Source organism: Pangasianodon hypophthalmus, chromosome 17 (assembly GCF_027358585.1).
Source record: "Pangasianodon hypophthalmus isolate fPanHyp1 chromosome 17, fPanHyp1.pri, whole genome shotgun sequence".
Lineage (NCBI taxonomy): Eukaryota > Metazoa > Chordata > Actinopteri > Siluriformes > Pangasiidae > Pangasianodon > Pangasianodon hypophthalmus.
Window position 1 is genome coordinate 6,236,381 of NC_069726.1, and position 24,580 is coordinate 6,260,960.

General features: G+C 38.3%; 2 protein-coding genes across 9 annotated transcripts; both read left to right on the forward strand.

Annotated features, from left to right (window-relative positions):
* Positions 1 to 4,095: 4,095 nt before the first annotated feature.
* sbno1 (strawberry notch homolog 1 (Drosophila)) lies at positions 4,096 to 20,157 on the forward strand. Of its 6 annotated transcripts, none has more exons than XM_026943722.3 (33): positions 4,096 to 4,428; positions 5,673 to 5,789; positions 5,993 to 6,094; positions 6,230 to 6,569; positions 7,783 to 7,821; positions 7,978 to 8,078; positions 8,156 to 8,252; positions 8,456 to 8,616; positions 9,432 to 9,565; positions 9,755 to 9,845; positions 9,930 to 10,091; positions 10,249 to 10,384; positions 10,464 to 10,569; positions 10,664 to 10,817; positions 10,932 to 11,114; positions 11,239 to 11,336; positions 13,398 to 13,543; positions 13,718 to 13,915; positions 14,010 to 14,189; positions 15,162 to 15,334; positions 15,474 to 15,605; positions 15,679 to 15,814; positions 15,944 to 16,056; positions 16,155 to 16,226; positions 16,298 to 16,397; positions 16,503 to 16,577; positions 16,688 to 16,834; positions 16,926 to 17,020; positions 17,211 to 17,297; positions 17,402 to 17,539; positions 17,657 to 17,733; positions 17,834 to 18,027; positions 18,132 to 20,157. In XM_026943722.3, the coding sequence occupies exons 2-33, from the start codon at positions 5,676 to 5,678 to the stop codon at positions 18,272 to 18,274; spliced, it is 4,224 nt and encodes a 1,407-aa protein (XP_026799523.1). In that variant the 5' UTR covers positions 4,096 to 4,428; positions 5,673 to 5,675; the 3' UTR covers positions 18,275 to 20,157. The 6 variants fall into 6 exon arrangements, with proteins under 6 accessions (XP_026799523.1, XP_026799524.1, XP_026799525.1 ...); XM_026943723.3 differs by having other exon boundaries at positions 8,159 to 8,252; XM_026943724.3 differs by having other exon boundaries at positions 6,233 to 6,569.
* Positions 20,158 to 20,960: 803 nt separating this feature from the next.
* Positions 20,961 to 24,112, forward strand: LOC113544858 (cyclin-dependent kinase 2-associated protein 1). Of its 3 annotated transcripts, none has more exons than XM_034312373.2 (4): positions 20,961 to 21,292; positions 23,084 to 23,187; positions 23,273 to 23,399; positions 23,503 to 24,112. In XM_034312373.2, exons 1-4 carry the CDS (start codon positions 21,223 to 21,225, stop codon positions 23,568 to 23,570), a joined length of 369 nt encoding a protein of 122 aa, XP_034168264.1. In that variant the 5' UTR covers positions 20,961 to 21,222; the 3' UTR covers positions 23,571 to 24,112. The 3 variants fall into 3 exon arrangements, with proteins under 3 accessions (XP_034168264.1, XP_026799694.1, XP_026799693.1); XM_026943893.3 differs by having other exon boundaries at positions 21,038 to 21,292; positions 23,093 to 23,187; XM_026943892.3 differs by having other exon boundaries at positions 21,106 to 21,292; positions 23,090 to 23,187.
* Positions 24,113 to 24,580: the final 468 nt, after the last annotated feature.

Consider the following 24,580-nt stretch of genomic DNA (forward strand, 5'->3'; position numbering starts at 1 on the left):
GGTTAGATAATTGCATAAATGTGCAGGTGTACAGGTGTTCCTTTTAAAGTGGACAGTGAGTGTATAGCGCGCTCTCCTGAGGTTTCTCCATGAAGAAGTAAATATAACATGGAGTTTTTCCTTACCACAGTTGCTCTTTGGGGTTAAGGTACTGGGTATGTTGTATCCATTGTATGTTGAGATCCATTATGGTAGAATGTCATATTTCATGGGTATAATATACAGGCATTATTATTGTGTGGTAAGTAGAGAGCGTCTACACACGCACACACACACACACACACATATATATATATGTATATATATATATATATATATATATATATATATATATATATATATATATATATGTGTGTGTGTGTGTGTGTGTATGTGTGTGTGTATTTAATATCTTATTTTCTTAAAAATGATGTGCTGAAATGGTACATTTATTAAAGATTTAGACTTTTTCACCAAGTTTGGAGAAGTCACTTTTTCTCTTACAAATTACATAAGATTACACAACAGTTACATACAACGTTAACCATTTAATTTTATGACAGATTTTCTCACCTTCCATTAACTGAAAGAAGATATTGTGTATGTGGCAGAACTTATATAAACTAGCTTATATGAATAAAAAAAAGACAACTGGTTAAACTGATTCCTATATTTTCTAAAACCATAGAGATCTCAAATTTATTTAGAAGTTGCAGCCAATTTTTAAATTAAATTTTGCTTGAATGCATTTAAACATTAATAATCCAATAATTCTACACTGCCACAGAGCATGCTTGGAGGATTTCTAAAAGTAATAGAATCATCAACATACTCTAATATTATATGAACACAGGAGGCTGAGAAGAATTGATTAAATATTAAGATGTTGGCCTGAGTAACATTCTATAACTTGTTTCCTATAATGCAATAACAATTACATTTTTTTTTAAATTTTCATAATTTTCCAAATTCATACCCAATTCATAGTTTTCTAAAATTCAGTAATAACAGATTAAGCAATAATTGTGGTAGTAAACTACCCCTAAAGTAAGGAACATTTTACAATTTATTTCTTTCAGCAGCAGCATAACATAGGATTAAAAAAAAAACACACCAGCATCAATCTCATCATCAGCCTCTAAAATTATATGAACAGAATTCACTAATTAAAAATCTCTGGAGTAGTAGGTCTGTTCAGTAGTAGTAAAAATGTATAGACTTCTCATCAATCTACATAGAGGTAGACCTAATTATCATTCTGTATTTACCAGTCTGCTTTATTCTGCTTCTCAAGACATTTCATAAAAAACACTATTTAATACTCATAAAATCCATTAATGCATCATGTAACCTTAGTAGTGGGGTTTTCATGCATCCATTAGATCCTTTCCTCTCTCCACTTATTGTATTTTAAGAGTCATTATTAACCTGAACCTTGCATGTTGAAAATGATTCAATTATAAACATCTGTACATGATCTGAACATGTCCAGTAGTATATTTTATGTATACATGCCTCCTAGACATACACTATATTACCAAAAGTATTTGGTCACCTGCCTTGACTCACATATGAACTTAAGTGCCATCCCATTCCTAACCCATAGGGTTCAATATGATGTCGGTCCACCTTTTGCAGCTATTACAGCTTCAACTCTTCTGGGAAGGCTGTCCACAAGGTTGAGGAGTGTGTTTATAGGAATTTTTGACCATTCTTCCAAAAGCGCATTGGTGAGGTCACACACTGATGTTGGTCGAGAAGGCGTGGCTCTCAGTCTCCGCTCTAATTCATCCCAAAGGTGTTCTATTGGGTTCAGGTCAGGACTCTGTGCAGGCCAGTCAAGTTCATTCACACCAGACTCTGTCATCCATGTCTTTATGGACCTTGCTTTGTGCACTGGTGCACAGTCATGTTGGAAGAGGAAGGGGCCCGCTCCAAACTGTTCCCACAAGGTTGGGAGCATGGAATTGTCCAAAATGTTTTGGTATCCTGAAGCATTCAAAGTTCCTTTCACTGGAACTAAGGGGCCAAGCCCAACTCCTGAAAAACAACCCCACACCATAATTCCTCCTCCACCAAATTTCACACTCGGCACAATGCAGTCCGAAATGTACCGTTCTCCTGGCAACCTCCAAACCCAGACTCGTCCATCAGATTGCCAGATGGAAAGCGTGATTCATCACTCCAGAGAACGCGTCTCCACTGCTCTAGAGTCCAGTGGTGGCGTGCTTTACACCACTGCATCCGACGCTTTGCATTGCACTTGGTGATGTGTGGCTTGGATGCAGCTGTTCAGCCATGGAAACCCATTCCATGAAGCTCTCTGCGTACTGTACTTGGGCTAATCTGAAGGTCACATGAAGTTTGGAGCTCTGTAGCAATTGACTGTGAAGAAAGTCGACGACCTCTTTGCACTATGCGCTTCAGCATCCGCTGACCCCTCTCTGTCAGTTTACGTGGCCTACCACTTCGTGGCTGAGTTGCTGTTGTTCCTAAACTCTTCCATTTTGTTATGATAAAGCTGACAGTTGACTGTGGAATATTTAGGAGCGAGGAAATTTCACGACTGGATTTGTTGCACAGGTGGCATCCTATGACAGTTCCACGCTGGAATTCACTGAGCTCCTGAGAGCGGCCCATTCTTTCACAAATGTTTGTAAAAACAGTCTGCATGCCTAAGTGCTTGATTTTATACACCTGTGGCCAGGCCAAGTGATTAGGACACCTGATTCTGATCATTTGGATGGGTGACCGAATACTTTTGGTAATATTGTGTAGTTTATGGAAAAATTCTATTCATGACAATTGACTATGTACGAATAAAACTAGCCAAAGCATATGTAATTTTTCCTACCCCAAGAGTTTCTCAAGTGCTTCTAAGTTAAATTGTTCCAGTTTACCCGATATCCCATTCCATCCATCCATTTTCTGTCCCGCTTATCCTACACAGGGTCACGTGGAGCCTGCAGCCTGTCCCAGGGGACTCTGGGCACAGGGCAGGGGACACCCATGATATCCCATCCATGATATCCCAATGTACCTGAATTTACCTTATTATAATAAAACCGGATTGTTGTTAGTGGGGTTAAAAGTAGTGACAATTACAGGGGCCATAGGAGGTGCACACAATTCCAGTAGTCCAGTAGACCCCTTGCTGCAATATTGATTAAATTAATTTACATTTCCAATAACCAATAACCCAGTCCCTCCAAGATAATGGTTTAATCCACTGTTCTTTATTTGTGCAGTTGAGTACGATGAGCCTAGCTGAGCTGCCACTTGACAAGAAAAAGTCTGTAAAAAGAGTACAGCCCTTTCTTTTTGAAGAAAGGTGAGTATTTTAAGTGAACAGTTAGTAGTACCTTCGCTGGACAGGCTTCTGGTACTTGGGGCAAAGCCAGCTCTGTTAAATAGCGAGCCAAAAAGCTTAATACCTGCTTTGACTCCTAATAGCGCCACCTTGTGGACAATGTATATAGTGAGCATATTTACTTTTTTTTGTAGCCATGTCAGAAAGCTTTGTGGAGAATATATAGGCTAATGCACCCTCTATGATATTCTTGATATATTTTTTTTCTTTAAAAATGCATTATATATTTACAATCAAGAATAAAAGCTCTAAGACTCCAATAAATAGTTACATATTGTTGTGCGAATTTAAATAATGACACTAATAGTTGGTTGAATAGTTGGTTTATGTTTTTAAAATAAATGAGTTTGGTGATTTTTTTTTTTTTTTTGCAGTTATAGGGCTGTTTGAGAACCCCTGCCCAAAAGGGTACAGAATACCCACAATGCTCTTTACCATTTTGAACACAGGGATACATTAGTGTTAAAGCTGAAGTATATAAACGTGAAATCCCCCTGTCTATAAACACTAATAAACACTGGCAAATAAACTGTATGTGATCGATTAATTCGATATAATGTAATTAATTTTATATGATCATTTTCGCATAAAAAACTTAAAATCTTAGGCTTTGTATTGTGACTTCAGGACGAATTGTATTTTCAGTAGAGGTTAAATTGTTGTCACTTCGACCTTACCAACATGGCATTAGGAAAGTCAACTGATGTGTCACCGGAGGAAACTAGTGCAAAGACGTCACTTCCTCGTGTTGCGACGCACTGGTCACGTGATGCGGGTTTAGCGCTCTGCTTCTCTGACAACTTTTTTGGCTAAAACTACCATTAATATGGCAGATGTTGAACAGTTAATGGTTGATTGCGGTGCGTTCTGGCTTAATGCGCGTTTCCGTGCCGTTGGCGCCGCTACAGCGACGGAAATTTGGCGTCGAAATGTTCTTTCTTTCTGGCCGAAAATCACGTGACCTCCACGCGATTCTTGCCGTTTGGTAAAGATGGCGGCGGCTGGTTAGAAAACAAGCGAAGCGAAGGGGCAACATCCTTCAAACCGCCGCGACGCTCGAGCTCCCTGGAAATCGTTGAGTAAGTACATTTTGTCAGTGTTTGGCTTCACGAAGCTTGCTTATTTTTTTCGTAAATCTATATTTTTTCTATTTTCCTCCAGAAAAACTGCCATTATGAAGCCCAAATTGTTATTTTCACCTTAACGTAACGGCTGGTTGGACAGACAGCTCGACAACTTGCTGGGTGACAGAGCACGAGAGTGTTTTGCTAACCACTTAGCAATATTAGCATAACGTTACTTGAGGTTGGTGGTTAGCCAGAAGTCTTTGTTTTGTGTATTTTTGTGCTGTAGTTCTTTTTTTTCCGGTTAAACTGGTTTAACTGAGGTATTACAAAATCGGATTCGTCTTAAGCGTTGTTCGTCGTTCAGAGTTGACGAGCAGGAGGTCGCCGGTGAAATGAACGTTAGCAAGCTAGCGCATGAACTTCAGAACTCGAGGCTTGGCTGCGCTCATTACAGTGCCGTTTAAGCCAAAGTGCGACTGCTGCAGTCGTCTTATTACTAAAACAAGCGAGTCCTGGCTATATTACTTATTCATCTGTTATACATTTTGCTGTGTTATTCAAGTGAATAGCGTTTAAACAGCGCCGCCCTTAAAATGAAAGTGACTGTTTCGGCTAGCTAACGTTTCTCCAGTGACTACAGTTACTAGCGCACTCAGATATACTACAGCTAACTAGCTATTAATTTTCTTTAACGCTCGTCTAGAAGAAGACCCCAAGGCCTGTATTAATGTATGTTGGAGAGTGCTTGCGCATGTTTAGTTGCATTTCTGCCAATATTATGATTGTATAGTTGTATTAATAATGTACACAAGCTTTTAGCCGGTTGTCGTGTGGCTTGGTGTGCCAAAAAGCCCAGTCAGACCAGGAAGTAGATGCTAGCTGGATGAGTTTGGGCAAACACGTGCAAAGGTGCATGCGATGGTGAAGCTGTATTGTTCCTCTACGTATATTACTATAAGCTTTGTGTTCTGTTGACATATTACTTCAAAACACGTTTTGATGGAGCAGTAACGAGTTTCAACAGTCTTATGTCATTTGTCATGGCAACAAAACCCTTGTGTAATTGCTACCGCGTGTGTGTGTTGTGGAACATAATTTGTGCCATCCATAGTAACTAGCGTTGTCTATTTGTCTGTCCAGCAACTAATCTCATGTCCAATCTCAAAGCTTTCCTGCAAACTGTATTTGACATCATAGAAGTTAGCTCTTTTAAAGTTTATGTTAAAGATATTAATGATGATGTGAATGTTTTTCAGACGATGGATCCAGGACAAGATTTGCTTCTTGCAGCCCTTAGCGAAAGTGGAATCTGCCCAAATGACCTTTTTGACATTGATTCTCAGGACACTGCTCAGTCCCCTGCCTCTCAACAGGTAAACAAGTCCATTTAGTAAAGTTGTGATGTTTGTCATGAGATTATTTGGCACTTGTGTGTGTGGTTTTTGTAAGATATGCAGGTTGGTTTGCGTTGAACGTGCTTTGCTTATATTGGTAAATAATTGTATTATACTGATAAATAATAATAAAAAAAGAGATTTAATTTTCGCGTTATTGTTTTATATTTCTCCTCTTTCAGTCAGTCTCAAAGAATGTCCTTGACATTGGTCTTGGTAATGAAGCAGCTGGAATTGTTGGACTTGAACCTGCTGTGCCACCCACACCTACAGTCACAATCCGAGTAAGTCCTTGATTTTTATTGTAAATAATAAATTTTACTGTCCTTTATATGATAACTCCTTGCTTTGCTTACAGATTCTATTCCCGCGGTGTTACTAAATAGCCCACGCTTGTATTTCTGTTCCCCATCTTAAAGCAGAAGCCTCAGCCCTCAACCACCACGTTCGTCTTAAATCAACTGAATCAACTGCCATCACTGGGAACCATCGTGGTCACAAAGCCCTCAATGGGCACCTCCTCCAGACAGACCATCACAGTACCCAAGGTGGTGCAGACGCAATCGTCAGCTCAGCGAAGCTCGTCCTCGTCCTCCACTACCGCCACGGTGTGCAGCGTGGTCCCTCCGAATCGGGAACAGATTAAGCTGAAAGACCTGCTCCGGACCAGCGGTGTGAAGACCAACAGCCTTGGTGAACTTATGAAGCTGAAGCCGCCACCTGATATTGCTCAGCCTGTTGCTACAGCTACAGGCACGAGTGAGTCCTTCTGTGCATGTGATGTTTTGTGATTGCTTATGTAGCTTGGCAAATATTACTGATCAAAACTGTCACAGAGGAACCAACAATAGACTCACCCACAATATTTAATTATAATTAATACTTAATTTATTTGCAATTAAAAGCTAAGGTAGGTGGCAAGACTTGAGATGGTGCCTCAGGCTAAAAATATGAAACTTTTTAGTGTGTGTGATTGTTTCTATATATATATATATATATATATATATATATATATATATATATATATATATATATATATAGAAACAAAATATATATATATATATATATATATATATATATATATATATAGAGAGAGAGAGAGAGAGAGAGAGAGCTGTATTCATGACTGACAGAAGCAGGACACTGTGTAAGACACTGCACAAAGCTGTCATAACTCTCCTGTTTCCTACACACAGTCAGTTTGCAGTTAAGCCTGCCGAGAGAAAATAGACGCTAGACAGACTTGAATAATATATTTTAGGAGAACACCAAATCTCTTTGCCAAAGTGTTGGCCAGCGACTTGATTAAGAAACTAATTGTGCTACTTTGTTAGAAGAGGATAGTAATCATAAATTCGCTTGTTTCCCTTAGTCTATATTAACATACTTAACTAATAAAATAGCTGACCACACCTTATTACAATTAATCAGCTACCACTTTTTAGCCTTGTCAGTTTCCAGGACTGGGCAGCACGTTGTAGTTTTATTTGCCCAGTGGGCTAGCTAACGAATTTATCGTTTGTCCACATGAAGTCAGAGCGAAAAAATGAAAAAGCTGTGCTGTGCAGTATTTTAATGCAGAGAGCTAGCTGCTGAGACTGCTGCGGGTTTTTTTTTTTTTTTTTAAACTCCCATGCAAGTAGTCTCCATGGAGCTCTACACAGCTATAATAAATTTATAACTTTGAAAAAAGATAACATAACATACTTCACGTGCCATACTCTCGTCAAATGAAGGAAGGTAGACTCTCAGTGACTGATTTGATTTGATCTCAAAACAAATGTTCATCATATACCACTTATTGAAGCACACAAATACTTTTAAAAAAATTATGTCAAGATTTGAATAATATTTGTGCAAAATTCGACACTTAAACTGCTGTATAAATTGGCGATATTGACATATTGTTCTATTTGAGGAATTCTGCTTGTCTGCTTATTACTACAACACTGACCGTGCTCTCCCGTTTCAGAGATTATTTTGGTCTCCACGAAGTTGATGAATAAACAAGGTATGCGTAGGGTTTTAAATGAAGGTTCACATTAATTGCAGTATGTGTTCACAGCCTTGGTGGGGATCACTCTTTGGGTGTTTGTGTCCGGCCATGGAAGATATCTAGTCTCCTCTGTTATCCTGTTTCAGCATTGTTGTTCTTTGATTCTTGCAGTGGAGGTAAACAATGGTGTGAAGAAGGAGGTGTCGAGCAAAGATGTCGCCAGAATCTGGGCAAATGAAGAAATCAAAATTCGGAGCTCTTCACCTGTAAATGTAAGATATTTTTGAAAATATTTATCTCCATATGACTTGGTCTTGTTCCTGGATTAATCTGTATGCTTTGTTGTAAGAAGTTACACGTAATGAAGGAGGAGGAGGAGCCAGAGGAGGAAGAGGAGGAGGAGTTAGGACACGCAGAAACATACGCTGAATACATGCCAATGAAATGTACGTAAGAGCAGTCCATAAAACAAGAAAACGCACAAACTGTTGAACACTATACTGCGCACACAGCATTAAATTAAAAAAAAATGTAGGCGACTCGGCTTTAGATTTCAGTCTGAGTGGGCTGTGTGTGGTACTGAGAGGTTGCAGTATCTTGTTTATCTTTCAGAGAGTCTTTATTAAAAAATTTTTTTATTCACTCCTAGTGAAAATAGGAGAGCGACATCCTGATCCTGTAGTAGAGACCAGCTCCCTCTCAAGTGTCAGCCCTCCTAATGTGTGGTACAGGCTTTCCATTCCAGAGGAGACAATCGACAGAGGCTGGCTATCTGCTCTTCAGCTTGAGGCCGTTACATATGCTTCTCAGGTTTGTATTCATGAACTCGTGGGTGAAATATTTAATCCAGTGGATGTCAGACTCAAATTCTGGCTGGGCCTTTTCTGTATTTTTGTGAGCCTTTGAAGGACCAGAAACTAAGGCTATTCATTTATTACCTTTTGGTTTTCCATTGTATTGATTAACACCAAAGTAGAATAGAATCTGAAATCAGTAGAATAGGAAATTCTAGATAAAAGAAGGCCTAACAAAATATTTAATTGACATGTGACCAACTTCATTCAGAATCTGAGGTAAGTCTACCATTAATTTGCATATTAGTAACCCCTAGACTTAATATAATATTTCAGACTACATTAAATAAATTCTACACTCAGCTACACATTATGTAAGACTAAGAAGGGTAAACTTTTTTTTTTCCTTCTTCAATGTAACATTTTTACTTTGTATGAAGTGTGTGCTGCAGTTATCAGGTTTTTATTTTAACTATGAAAAAGATGACTAGTTCAGTACACCTCTGAATTAGGCCTACTGGTCAACTAGTTAAAAAAAAAAACAAAAAAAAAAACATGAATACTCGTGCCATGCTATGGTTATGATATGAATTTTGCTTTTACTGATCTAGTGTGAAAATGATAGTAGGTCCAGTGGGCTGTTTGAATATTATTATTTGCGAGTTTGCGTGGGCTTGAGTGAGTGTGCATGCCTTGAGTTTACCATGCAGTTTAATCTGTAGTCCTGTAGATGTATTTAACATGGCTTTGTATTTGTTTTGTAAGTATAACTGTTTTACGTAGCAAGTAATTGTTATAGAAAGGTTAATGCGTTATGTCATGACTTTATAGCAACATGAGACATTCCTTCCAAATGGAGACAGAGCAGCTTACCTGATCGGTGATGGTGCTGGTGTTGGAAAGGGAAGAACTATTGCTGGAATCATATATGAAAATTACCTTCTGGGCAGGAAAAGATCTCTTTGGTAATGTAACACTTCACTCACTTTTGGCCTCTGTAAAGGCTACGTTAGTTACATTTAGTAGATCCAGAGGCAGCACTTGACGTGTATGACAGTTTTTTTAATGTTTAAATGTATTTTGTCTGTGCCCAAATAAAGATTTCATTATGGGAGTGTTTCTCAATGCTTTTAATTTCTATTTTTGCTTTCCAGGTTTAGCGTCTCAAATGACTTGAAGTATGACGCAGAGAGAGACTTGAGAGATATTGGTGCAAAGAACATCCAGGTCCATTCTTTAAACAAGGTACTGAAAGGTGTTTGACCCATAACATTTGCATGTGTTCAGAATTATTGTGAAACGTTAATCATTTTTTTGCTTTGCTCGCAGTTCAAATATGGAAAAATCTCATCAAAACACAACGGAAGTGTGAAAAAAGGTGTGATCTTTGCTACGTACTCGTCCCTGATTGGAGAAAGCCAAACAGGTGGAAAGTATAAGACAAGATTCAAACAATTACTCCACTGGTGTGGGGATGATTTTGATGGTGTGGTATCCTTTCAGTGCTAATATGCTTTTTTTGTTTTCAAGACGAAAAAAATGAAAATGAAAATCATTCAGAGAATAAGAAGATAGCTTAATTGTTTATCAGCTACATCGGTGTGCCTTTAAAATACTGTTCAGCTACTTCCCTAACTGGGCCTTTCAGATAGTCTTTGATGAATGTCACAAAGCCAAAAATGTTTGCCCAATTGGGTCATCAAAACCCACAAAGACTGGACTGGCTGTTCTTGAGCTCCAGAACAAACTGCCAAAAGCACGTGTCGTCTATGCCAGCGCTACAGGTTTGTGCCCAAAGAAGTCTTCTCTGTATTTAAACTTAAATGCGGATTTGGCATCTTTCTCATTTATTGTTTTGTGTAGGAGCCTCTGAGCCTCGGAACATGGCTTACATGAATCGTCTTGGGATCTGGGGGGAAGGAACGCCTTTTAAAGAATTTTCTAATTTTATTCAAGCTGTTGAAAGAAGGTCAGTTCTTTCACACTGGATAATGTGGCTTTCTGAATGTTCAATATCTATCTGCCTTTTTTTAATATGTTCCCTTTGTGTTGGTTTATTTCAGAGGTGTTGGTGCCATGGAAATTGTTGCCATGGATATGAAATTGAGAGGAATGTACATTGCTCGACAGCTGAGCTTCCAGGGTGTGACATTTAAGATTGAGGAAGTTCCTCTGACACAAAACTACATCAAAATGTATAACAAGTCAGTCCGTCTGGTACGTGCGCCACCGTATCTTAGAAAATATTGCTACAAAGAAAAGGAGACATCTTTGTGCTTTCGATTTCTATTTGAGTGACTTTTTCATTCCCTGTAATATTGTTGCTTTCAGTGGGTGAGTGCACGCGAGAAATTCCAACAAGCAGCTAACTTGATGGACGCCGAACAGCGCATGAAAAAGTCAATGTGGGGACAGTTCTGGTCCGCACACCAAAGGTTCTTTAAGTACCTGTGTATCGCTTCAAAAGTGCGCCGAGTGGTGCAGCTTGCCCGAGAGGAAGTTAAGAACGGAAAGGTTAGGTTTCATGTTTTGTGTTCATTCAGGTGTGCAAAACCTATCACTCAGTCGACCAAAATGTTTCGTTAAGATTAACAAATTGGTGGGTGGTGGTCCCCTCCCACCCCTTCTTTTTCTTCAGTGTGTGGTCATTGGCCTGCAGTCAACCGGTGAAGCACGAACACTCGAGGCTTTGGAGGAAGGTGGAGGCGAGCTCAATGACTTTGTCTCTACTGCAAAGTGAGTCTTTCATCTTTAAAAATATTCACCAAAGCCATAGTCAGAAAAAGGAAGATCACTTGCTACTTCCTCTTGCTATTTCTATTTGGAAAAATACTTATTACAACAGTTGGAAAACTCCTGTGTCTGGGGAATGCTAATGTTCTGCTTTGTTTTGCAAGTTAGAATGCCTTGTGTTGAATTAACAGATGTTATACAAATTAAAAATCTTACATCACATTCCCGTGCACTGCGGCAGCATGTAGCATTGCTGCTTCACAGAAACAGGGCTCCTGGTGGAAGAGGCTCTGGATCCACTGTGACCCTGACTAGGATAAAGTGCTTACTGAAGAGGAATGAATGAAAAATTGCATCCCTGCCTAGACGTTAACCTTTTATTTTGTGACAGCGGTACATGCACTGATTTGCCAGTTTATTAGGTATACCTAGCTCATAGTATCTTGAGCCAACTTTGTCCATCAAGATGGTGCAGGAATTTTGTACCATACAGGAATGCTTGCATAGCACAATTGCTGTTCACTAGCCAGTACAGCAGTCCAATCTGCAGTGATTCAGGGCCTGTGAGAGCTAGTTAAATATTTGAGGAACATTCAGTGATGATGCATGCATGACACAGGACATTGTCATGCTGGACATGTCCATTCGAGTGTGGATAAACTGTAGCTAAGTAAGGATGAACTCGGTCAGTAGTTATGTACTTTTGGTTATAATATATGCCATGATGTTCAGATGCTCCTTCAGTGAGTATTGAAAGCTGTGTTGTGTGCCTGGAAAACATTCCCTTGGCTTTCTAAGCAACTAGCTAAGTATGAAAGCCTATTTAATACAACCATTAAATAATTAACACAAGTGCATATCCGGCTTGCATCCAGTCCTTGTCCGTATTAACGTTGCGTAGTAATAATAAAAAACTACTGTAGTGAAAGATATTTACTGTTGATCACCTGACATGTTTGCAGGCATGTGTAGACCTGATTATGAATACAGTATAAAAATGTTTGTTTTTTACAGTTTTATTACGGACATGAAAAGAAAATATCAGATATCCAAATGGTAACGCAAAAATGGCGACACAGCACGTCTTCACGCTGCATTTTGATTGTTGAACGACCTGGCTGTTGATACTGAAATGGAAAAACACAGTGTACCGTTCTGCATACAGTTAACCAAATGAAATTTTCAGATCCAGCCAGACCTGTTTTCTTTAGTGCTGAATGATCATGTGATCCATGCAATTTGAAGGTATCATTAATGTGTTGCTTCTGATGGGTATGATAGTGGTACTACTTGTTTACTAGCAGCCACCCAGCAATAAGCTGGTATGACTGGTACTTAAATTAACAGCTCCTCCTTTTTATTTTAATCAACCCGAGTCCATAGCCAAGCCTTCTTATTTTTTATTGACTCCCAAGACAGAAGTTCACAAATTCACAGGTCAGAGCTCATGTTGATAAAGTTGGCATGAAGTGAAAGTAACTTCTACGTAAAACAAATGTTTCCTTCACGTCCTTTCCTCTTCAGTGGACTGTTTTTTCTTTTTCCCTTTTTTTCTTCTCCCCCCCCCCTCCACCTGGGGAAATTATTTGTGGTCGCTCTAACCACTGCTTTAGCTGTGAAAGCAGAAAAGCGTAGTTATCACTGTAGTGAGGGATCAAAATTTGTAAATGCTATGGCTGAAACATAGGTGCCTCTGTTGTAATCATTGGAAAAGTGCTTTTTGTGGTTTTATGCTTTTTTTTTTGTACTGAAGTAGACAAGTAGTGTGTTCTCAGATTGTGTGACACTCATAATCTCCCTTGAACTATTACGGTGCTGCTAAAAACGGTAGTCTGACTGGTGTGCACACGGTACACCACAGTCTCATGGTGTATGAATGGTTGGGATGTACAATTTGCAATTTTAATTCTAGGATTTAGTTTAACTCGTAGTATATACCTTTAAGCGTAGGTATAATTAAAAATGTAGTTGTATTGGGGGAAAAAAAATAAAGTGGACATTTTTCAAAATCTCCTTTAATTCCAGTGATGATTTTAATAACAAGGTTTGTATTTTATTCTGAAGGGGTGTCCTGCAGTCACTGGTAGAGAAGCACTTCCCTGCCCCAGACAGACAGAAGCTCTTCAGCTTACTGGGTATTGATTTATCTGCAAAGAAAACACCTTCACCAGCAGAAACTAAGGAGGAGCAGAAGGGCAAGAAGAGGAAAGGTATATCTGAAATCCCGCCCCCACCCTGTCCAGACAAACTTCACATTTCTTTACCTCATTACTTGCACCGAATTAGTTAATTAAATTTAAGGTCTAAGTGTCTAACTGGAAATGCGTTCAAAACACTGTTTCACTTTCTGTATGACTATAGGTTTTTTCCTAATGTGCCTGCAGGTGCAGAGGTTAAAAAAGGTGCAAAGAAGTCTCGTAAATCTGGAGGGCTTTCAGGCAGCAGTTCAGATGAGAGCAATTCAGAAGACTCTGACAAAGACGACAGTGACGACAGCTTTAACTCAGTCAGCTCAGGGGATGATGATGATGAAGATGACTTCAACCCCTTCAAGGATGATTCTAGTGAAGATGAAGAAGATGGTAAGCACCTGGGTGTAGATTATTTTCATGGTTTTAACGAGAACTGTGATTATTATACTGTAATGTTTTTTTTTTTTTTTTTTTTTTCTTGTAGATCCTTGGCTAATCCGTAAAGACTCTAAAAAGAGCAAAGAAAAGAAGAACAAGAAGAAGAAAAAGAGCATCGACCCGGATTCCATTCATAGTGCCTTGTTAGCCTCTGGGCTTGGTTCGACCAGGCCTGCTTTCACAACACCTGTTGTAAAATCTACGTCCAACAGCACTGTTGCTCCTGGTGGGTGGTTAGATGTGTTTTTAAAATGCAACTTGTTTCTCTGTGGGTTTTTTGTTTTGTTTTGTTTTTTTTTTTTCTTTCTTCCCTGTACGTTTTTCTGTATTATACTATGTTTTTAGAAGTTTTATATGAAAGCAAAATCGTTTTCAACCCTATATCTACCACACCTGTAGCTCGAGAGTAATTACAACGCACACTTTTGACACATTTCCATGTACCAAGAAAAGAATTCAAAATCTGTTTACTTGAATCTGGAAATTTACATGACATTCTAAATCTTCAGCATTCAGACCTGCTGGATGACTTTTTCAAAATAAGAAAATATTGTGATGAGGTAGGTGGTGTAGGGGTATAGATATGATTGCACATGGATAATGGAAAATCCTGGAGAACTGGTTTTTATTTATTGCTTTAGGAAAATGTGTTGAAATTTTCTGTGGTAATTGCTTATATACTATTGATGTGGGGCAAAGATAGTTTCTTGATGTAGGGCTACACAATCAACAATGCACATGAACAGCTAAACACACCTCTTTTGTTGGCAATCGGACTGAAAATGTACTGTTAGGACAAGTATCAGAAAAACAGCAGGAATTGAGAATGCAAGTGAGGAACAATACACTGTAATTAATCTTACTTCTGCAAATATGTCAGATGTACTTTTACTATATATATGTAATACCAGTTATGTAATACCGTAGGTAGAGTACATAGGTAGTGAAAAGGAAGTGTAGGAAGCCTAACTTGATGAAAGGGATAAAAAATAAAAATCCCTCGGTGAAGAGTCATCGACGATGCTACATGTTGTAGGCGGGGTAAGTGCGGAAGCATTGTTTACACTAAGGCAAGGTCTCATCTCCTCATTTCAATGTCAGCTTTCTAGCATGTCACACTTTTTTTGCAACCCTAGTTTGAAACATGTTGAGGTATTTCCTTGAGGCTTGCATTTGAACTGATGTTATTTTATTACAGCTAAAAGTGAACCTGAAGAAAGTAGTTGTGTGACCAGTAATGATGCAGTGGAAGATGCCCAGCAGATGAAGAGGGAGCTGCTAGATCAGCTAGAGAAACTGGCTGAGGATCTGCCACCAAACACATTGGATGAGCTTATTGATGAGTTGGGAGGCCCTGAAAATGTTGCGGAGGTAGGTTTTCACGTACTATACTGAAGATTAAAAAAATCAGTGATTTTCACTTTGATTTTCTCAAGGTTCAATGTTGGAGTGGCATCTATATTCATGTATTAGTCCTCTTATGTAATTTGCACAACCCATGTGTTTTTAGATGACTGGGCGTAAAGGCAGAGTGGTCAGCAATGATGACGGCAGCATCTCGTACGAATCAAGATCAGAACTGGACGTTCCTGTAGAAATCCTGAACCTCACAGAGAAACAGAGGTTCATGGATGGAGAGAAGGTATATTGAACTTCCTCTTTTTCAGACTGTTCCTAGAATTATGAATTGGATCTAACGTTGCTTTTCTTTTTAGAACATCGCTATAATCTCTGAGGCAGCCAGCTCTGGTATTTCACTTCAAGCAGACCGTAGAGTGAAGAATCAGAGGAGAAGGGTGCACATGACTTTAGAGTTGCCGTGGAGTGCAGACCGGGCTATTCAGCAGTTCGGTCAGTTCTTTTGCAATCTGAAGATAAATTTCAAAATTAAAAATACAACAATCTGTTTAAAAAATATCTTTAACTTTTTAATTACTATGGAGTAATATAAAATTGTATTCATCTGCATGTACTTTGCAGGTAGAACACACAGATCTAACCAGGTCACTGCTCCTGAGTATGTATTTCTGATATCTGAACTTGCTGGAGAGCAAAGATTTGCCTCCATTGTTGCCAAAAGACTAGAGAGCTTGGTAGGTGCCACTCTTAATTATTTATTTTTAAATGATTTTTTTTAGTTTAGCAAAGAATTCATTAAACAAAAAATAACTATCTATCTGCAATTTCACAGGGCGCTCTCACACACGGAGACCGAAGAGCCACAGAGACGAGGGACCTCAGTCGATTCAACTTTGACAACAAAGTAAGAGATCATTTACTTTAAAAATATTTGATCACGTTCTACCTTGGACTGACCTGTTACTTGTTTTATAGTATGGCAGAAACGCTCTTGAGATTGTTATGAAGTCCATTGTCAATTTGGATGCTCCCTTGGTCTCCCCACCGTCTTATTTCGAAGGGGATTTCTTTAAAGGTAACTAGCATTTTATATACCAATAGACAATGTTTTAAGTAATTAGAAAATTAAAAACTGAGCTGCTAAGCACAGAAGGATGGAATTGAACTCATGTGTCCACAGAAATCCGCAATGGTTTAATTGGTGTGGGGCTGATTAATGTGGAGGATAGGTCTGGAGTTCTCTCACTGGATAAAGGTAAGTTTTAGCTTTTTCTAAAAGTTGAATGTACTAAGATGCAAATATGCACTGTACTGTAAGTAAAACTGCATTTTTATTTATTTATTTATTTATTTATTTTTAAAAAGACTACAACAACATTGGAAAATTCTTAAACCGGATCCTTGGCATGGAGGTCCAGCAGCAGAATGCCCTCTTCCAGTATTTCTCTGACACTTTGAATGCTGTCATTCAGAATGCTAAAAAGAATGGCAGATATGACATGGGAATTCTGGGTAAGAGAAAACCGTTTCCAAAAGTTGTTTTGAGCATGGTTTGGTTTGACAATATTCTAAAACTTTGTCTGAATTTATGTCACTTTTATAGATTTGGGCTCTGGGGATGAGAAGGTTAAAAAGATTGACGTGAAAAAGTTCTTGACGCCAGGTTACTCCACATCAGGCCATGTTGAACTTTATACAGTAAGTACACATACAGATTGCAAACTTCCTTTAGTAGCTTCACATATTCATCAAAAGCGAGTCTTTGTGTTGCTCTGTACATCATACACATTTGCAGCTTGCCTTCTGTTAGAAGCTGATGCATATGATTTCATTGGCTGATCACCTGTTAGATAATAAAAGAGTAACAAATGGTGGTTTTGCCGATCAGGTTAGTGTGGAGAGGGGTATGTCATGGGAGGACGCTACCCATATCTGGGCGGAACAGAGCGGACCAGACGACGGCTTCTACGTGCAGGTGAGAGCAATTGTATCTCTCTATGTAACAGCTATATTCACTCACTCATTGCTTCCTGATGCTTAAACAAGTTCTTGTCCATTGGATTGTTTTGATGGAATTAGGTACGGAATAACAAGAAAATAGCTATCATGGTCAAGGAAGTCAACACAAAAAAGAGACTCTTTATGGTGTACAGACCAAATACAGGAAAACAGCTCAAACTGGAGACATACGCAGATATACGGAAGCGATGTAAAAAGGTAATCTCTACTGCCAATTCATGTATCAAAACATTAGTAAACAGTACTAATCTTTGGCTAAAACACAAGTCTGATTGGCATGCTTTTCAATTTATTTATTTTTCTACCTTTAAATAGGTTCTTTCAGATGAGGCTAAGCAGTGCTGGATTGATCAGTACAAATCTTCAGCGGATGTTTGCTCTCATGCCTATTGGTGAGTTTCTTCTTACAATTTTTTTCCCCCTCTTGAGAGGTTTTTTTTTTTTTTTTTTTTGGTAATAACAGTATATTAACAATATCTGATTCTTACACAGGCGTGGGAACTGTAAGAAGGCGTCAGTGGGGCTGCAGTGTGAAATAGGTCTGCGTTGCCGGACGTACTATGTCCTATGTGGCTCTGTCCTCAGTGTGTGGACCAAAGTAGAGGGTGTCTTAGCCTCTGTAAGCGGAAACAACATGAAGATGCAGATTGTCCGTTTGAGAACTGAGGACGGACAACGAATAGTAGGTGAGTAAGATGGAAATTTTGTAATCCTGACTTCCTTATGTATCCCATGAGTATCATGAGTAGATGCTGATGTTTTATTTCTCGCCACATTGTTTGCCACCCAGGTCTGATCATTCCAGCAAACTGCGTGGCTCCCCTCACCAACATCCTGTCCTCATCAGACCAATCGCAGCAGCTGGCCGTGCAGCAGCAGCAGATGTGGCAGCAGCTGCACCCACAGAGCCTCAGCCACTCATTCAACACATAGCAAAGCCCAGTGGGCCAACAGCAAAGACACGGGACCCCAGCACTGCATCATGAGCCTTCCTCCCTGCCACCATGCTCTGAGGAAGACTGCCCTTGTGTGGATAGAGGCTGGCTGGACAACTGACTCAAAAGCTGTAAAGCCTCCCATGTTGAAGAGGAAGTAGTGTGAGGATGGGTTGGGAGAATAGAATATTGTTCAGGCTGCTTGCTTTTTTTTTTTTTTCTTTTTTTTCCCCTCTTTCTCCTCTGCCTGTGTTCAACCCCTTATTCTTTAAAGCTGCAAAGTCACCCATATTTGCTTTACTCAGGTCAGCGCACAGGGGTTCAACGTCACATCAGTTCTTTTCCTGGCCTCAAAACAAAAAGCATGCTTTGCCCTGGGTCTGGACCCCACACTACTTGGCCATTGACTGACTGTCTATTCCATCATTTTTGCACTGAAATAAACAGTTTGGCCAAAGAGTAAATGTGCACTTTTTCCTCCGTAACATAATTGTAATCGATCAGCTAAGTTTCTTGACCAATATTTGCTTTAATTTTGCACTGGAGCTATGAGTCTAATATAGATAAGTTATAAATATAGAAATATAAGTCATCCAGAAAAGAATTTGAATGATATTGAATGATATAGGCATTATGTTCACAGCTCTAGTGCAAAACCAGCTAACCATCTTAGCTGATAAGTTACATTTGGGTAAAAAAAATATATATATAAAGAGTGTTCATTTTTTGGCCAAACAATTTCCTATTTCTTTAAGACTTTAAACGTTCCAGTGTGCACTAATACACACTGTATTAGTGTGTATTAGGTGGGACAAAATAAATAGGACAAATAATATCCTATTTGTGTCCAGAAACTTTTTCTTTGAGGCTCCAGCATAACTAGTCCTACTCATTTCCACAGATATTTTAGTTCAGAACAGGATCTAGTTGTACAAACTCAATTATTACATGGTAAGCTTGCTAGTACATCACACAGATTTCTTTTTTTAGTTGGAGGAGATACATTTTTTTCGAGAACAGAATTGCACAATGATCGACTGCATGGTAGGATCCCGTGGGATCTGCTTTTCTGCACTGTAACCCCCTCTGACATTCTGTAGCATGCTTAACGCTACCAACTGCAAACCTCTGAAGAGATTTGTTGAATGTCATGGTGCAAAGATGGTGGAATACCCCTGTAAAGATCAAACAAGATCTCAATCAAGTAATGCTCTCCTAGGGAAAGCGCTGGCTCTTTAATGGGTAATACATTTAATAAATTATAATACCTACACCTAAAGACTTGTCTGGGCTCATCAGGATCTGACGCTGCATGGTTGAATGGATAACTAGCTTCTTTATTTTGTCTATTTATCAAAGAAGTCCATGTCTGAGAGGGTCAGTTTATTTTTCTCCTTTGCTCTGGTTTTTGTATATTTAAGAACAAAGTTGTTGACTGAAAATTGTTATGAACTGGAATCTGCTCATTGGAAAGCCACATCAACATTGGCCAGCTTTTAATTAGCACATTTTCCTGCTTCTTGCTTTTAATATTTGCTGTGACATGGAACATTTAATGTACTAGGGTGGAAGGACTATAATGCCTTTTTTCCACCACCTCATAATTCAGTGTAAATGTTCACCAGGTGCAAAATATTAGGTTTCTCCAATATTTGTGTATAGTTGCATATCTGAAGTTTATGTTCTGCTTATGGTATAGATGTTGGCACACTTTAGGGACAACGTCATTTCAGCCTTGCACGAGTTGCACTACTGATGGATCACTTGTACATTAAAAAAAAAAAAAACAACAACAAAAAAAAACAACCCTATGAACATTGAGCTGAGTGCAAGATCTCTACCTCTTGCATATGACCAATAAATCTTGTGGTTAACCTTGAAGTGAGGTGATTTGTTTTTAATTAATGAATTTATTTATTTAAAAAAAAAAAAAAAAAAAAAAAAAGCTCAATTTGAAAAAAAAAAAGCTGATTTCTGAATGAGTTTTAAGTAAAATCCCTAAAATGTGGATGTGCACATGGGCCTGTTCTGTTGCATAACACCTTGGTTTTATTTTTATAATAGCTGGCAGTAATGTGGTTTTGCATGGAGGGAATTGATTAGTGACCTACAAAATCGACTGATTATTTAACCACAGTAATATGTCCTAAAAAAAAATAATCATGCCTGAAATAAGCTCCTTACTAAATAAAATAAAAGGAATAAAATGAATAAGTTCATGTGCAAGATATGTAGACTGTATTTAAGCTGCCATAAGAACAAGTACAGACTGATGGAAAGCTGATAAAGCTCAGTAAAGTGGGATTTCTTCTTTGAAGAATAATTAATCCAATATTAGAAAACAAAAAGGTGGAAGGATTGATGTGTAGAAGTCGAGCTTCATGTTAAAACCTGAGGCTGCTTCTCTTTTTTTCTTTCTAACTCATTAATCCAACTTGAAGTCAGTTCTTGCAGCAAAACCCCTACATTTGGGTTAAAATACACCAAGTTAAGTGATAATTGGAAAGATTTAGTTAATAAACTAAAATGTTTTCAGTACATATCACTTGGCACTTTGTGTATTTTGATGTATTAAGCATTACTTATCTTTTAAAAACATCTAGTTATCATTGTTATCAAAAATGCTTTTTAAAAAAAATAGTAACAAAAAAGTTCAAGATTGCCCCAGATTATCATCCTGTAATAATTTCTATCACTGATTAAAAACTTTTAGGATTTTGTTTAGAGAGGTTCCTGCTCTCCTGCTAAATCCAGACTTTTTTTTTAATGGGGTATTTTTTTTAGTGTAAGTTAATAGTTCTCTATCATTATAATGATGGATTGCATTGTGGGTGTCAATATAAGTGACGGCCATATTTGCCGGTGCTGCTCTCTCTGCTGTAAACAAAAAGTGACTGTGAGACGGACGCTTCGCTGAATTTAGGGACATTTTTATTTCTGTAATTTATGATGTCTTTAGGAATGTCTTACAAACCTAACCCCCACCAGCACATTCCGGGAACTTCTGGGAACCAAGGTGAGCGAAAAAACAGGCGAAAATGTCGCGTCTTCGCTTCGTTACGTCGAGTGTAAAAATTTGGCGTTACAAAGGATACCTGGGGAAAAAGCGTGTCTGTAGTTTTTGTCCAGTCAGATAGCTAAAGGGTCAGATCCTGAGAGCTAGGCTAATTCACATCCGCCATTATTACCACTGAAAAAAGAGGCATCCCCGGTTAGGATTGTGGAAAATGCTAGCGTGTGGCGGTTCTATCGCTCCTTCTCGGCGTGTCCGTGTCATTAGATGGCCGATCGGGTTTCGGTGAAGGCCGCTACGTTGTAATAAAAAGGTATCCTTTTAGCTGCTAAGATCAGCGCCGTTCCGTTTCCTCCATGATAGTCTCTCCAGGGCGCTTGATTGATCGCATTCAGACGCGCGTTAAAAAAAATAATGAAAACCGCGTCGTTGGCGACATCTAGAGTTTATCCGCGGTACTGCAGGACAGGGATTTCTCCCACTGTAAAAGCCTGTACAATACTATTACTATACTATACAATGCTAAACAAAACAATACAATACATTGCTATACTATACTATACAATGTTAAACAATACTAAACAATGCTAAACTATACTATACAATATAATGCTAAACAATACTAAACAATGCTAAACTATACTATACAATGCTAAACTATACTAAACAATGCTAAACTATACAATACATTGCTATACTATACAATGCTAAATAATACTAAACAATGCTATACTATACTATACAATGCTATACTATACAATGCTAAATAATACTAAACAATGCTATACTATACTATACAATGCTATACTATACAATGCTAAATAATACTAAACAATGCTATACTATACTATACAACCATAAACAGTACAATACTATACAATGCTAAACAATACAATACATTGCTATACTATACTATACAAGGCTAAACTATACTATACTGTATTATACTATACAACGCTAAAAAATACAATACTATACAATACGATACTATACAATATTATACAGTACTACTATTACTAAAATAAACTTTTAATTATTTTGATTAATTATGCTATAATTCTGATTAAATATGGTATAATTACGGTTCGATCCTGAGATTGAGTTAATGTCAGTGTGGAAGGTTTTGTGCGTCTTTTTTTTTTTTTGTGAGTTTTCTCCGGATTTTCCGCTTTACTCCCACTGTCCAAAACCGCTGAAATGCCCATACGTGGGAATGAGCGTGTGAGTATGCGTGTGTATGGAGCTCTACAATGCACTGTTGTCTTATCTGGGGTGTATTCTCAGCTTGTGCCCAGTGTTCCCGGGATAGGCTACGGATTCCCAGCAACCCTGACCAGGATAAAGAGGTTACTGAAAATGAACGAATGAATACTACTACTACTTCTACTACTACTACTACAACTACTACTTCTACTACTACTACTACTACTAATAATAATAAGTTCATCTTCAGTAAGCACTTTATCCTGGTCAGGGTCAGGGTGGATCTGGAGCCTATCCTGGGGAACATTGGGTGCACGCTGTGAATACACCCTGGATAGGATGCAAGTCTCTTGTAAGGCACCATGCACACACATTTGCACACTCATTCATGTTTCTGGGAAGTGGGAGGAAACCCAGAGGAAACCTGCATGGACATGGGAAGAACATGCAAAACTCCGCATAGACAGAAAATCGAGCTCGGGATCGAACCAGAGACCCTGGAGCTGTGAGGCAGCAATGATACCCACTCTGCCTACTACTACTACATATAATGATGATAATAATAATGATGATGATGATGTCTTTTGTCAATTTTAGCAGGAAACATCCCCTCTCCCTCTTCCAGCATCTCCACAGTTCAGTCATACAAGCCAATTATAAATGACTTTGGGCTGCCGTCGTTTGGATTTTCGCAGGTAAGTTAGAAACGTGATGAGAATACAGCTCTCATGCATTAGTCTAGAGTAAACAATATTCTAATGATTTCCCTCATGGAAACAGGGGCTGAATGGAACTCAAGCTCCACAGAGTAAATATGCTGAACTTCTCGCAATCATCGAAGAGCTCGGGAAAGAAATAAGGCCAACGTACGCTGGAAGTAAAAGTGCCATGGAGCGACTCAAAAGAGGTATTCTTATCATCTGTTACAAAAATTTCATGCACGTTGTTTTATACATATATTTTATTGCCTGATGTAACTTGTAATATGACACTTGTTTTTTGTATCAAAGGTATAATTCATGCAAGAGGTCTTGTCCGGGAGTGTCTGGCAGAGACGGAAAGAAATGCACGATCTTAGCCTCTGAAGCCTGCCTCTTGTCTAAGGGCAGAAGATTTCTTCTACTACTTTTACAGAAGGGTGCTGCATGGCTTTTTTCCCATAACAGAGGGATGAAACAATCAAAAATTTATTCATTATGTAGTGTAGTTAAAGCATGGGATGGAGGTTTTGCGATGTTATTTGTGATGAATGCAACAGGAGAGATTGAATTTGAGTGTTGCCATTTGGGATTTTATTTCTCTTATAACTCCTATTATATATATTTTTTTCCGACATAAGAACAAGCAAGCTTATCTGCATGCAATGAGGAGATGGACCAGAGTTTGAACGTGCATGGCTTTTACAGGTTTACAGTAGGGAGGTCCTCTTAAATTTGAACAAGTGTAAGGATTTAGGTTTTCTTTAAATTGGGAGACAGTGAGGACAGTTATAGTAATGGCATTGTTTTAGGTTTTTTTTTATTTATTACCTTGTGTAATAAAATGTATTTTCATGTACAAAAAGGTCACTTTTTGAAATTTTGTATAAAGGTCAATAAACATGACATTTGTTGTCTATAAGGTGTTACTGTGGTTATTGGTGCACTGTGAGAGGACGAATGTGGATTTGCAATATATCAATATATTGGGGGGGGTTCCAATATATTGCGAATATAAATAAATCACAAAGTCATAATTATATCAGAGGGCTTACAGTGCAAAATTAAAATATCTGTTAGAAAATTAACAAATAAATTATGAAATAAAAGAGTAATGTATTATTCATTTACTGATGGATTTATTTAAAGGTTTATTCATTGATGGTTATATTATTTATACAGTTCTGTGCAAAAGATTTAGGCACATGTAAAGAAATGCTGTAAAGCAAAGATGCCTTCAAAAATAATGAAATGAATTAAATGAAATTAAAACCGAGCAGCCTTGTTTTTGTCTGAAAAGTGGTTTGTTATGTAATATGTTGCTTTCTTTACTGGCATACAAACCTTTTTCTGTAACATTTTATAAATATAAAATGGTTTTATACTGACT

Bases quoted from the DNA above. Each gene is read 5' to 3' on its own strand.
- sbno1 (XM_026943722.3), top strand. From the start codon at position 5,676: ATGGATCCAGGACAAGATTTGCTTCTTGCAGCCCTTAGCGAAAGTGGA. The intron at 7,822-7,977 runs GTATGCGTAGGG...TGATTCTTGCAG, and splicing joins GAAGTTGATGAATAAACAAG to TGGAGGTAAACAATGGTGTG. The intron at 11,115-11,238 runs GTTAGGTTTCAT...CTTTTTCTTCAG, and splicing joins AGGAAGTTAAGAACGGAAAG to TGTGTGGTCATTGGCCTGCA.
- LOC113544858 (XM_034312373.2), top strand. From the start codon at position 21,223: ATGATGTCTTTAGGAATGTCTTACAAACCTAACCCCCACCAGCACATT. The intron at 21,293-23,083 runs GTGAGCGAAAAA...GTCTTTTGTCAA, and splicing joins GGGAACTTCTGGGAACCAAG to TTTTAGCAGGAAACATCCCC. The intron at 23,188-23,272 runs GTAAGTTAGAAA...TCATGGAAACAG, and splicing joins CGTCGTTTGGATTTTCGCAG to GGGCTGAATGGAACTCAAGC.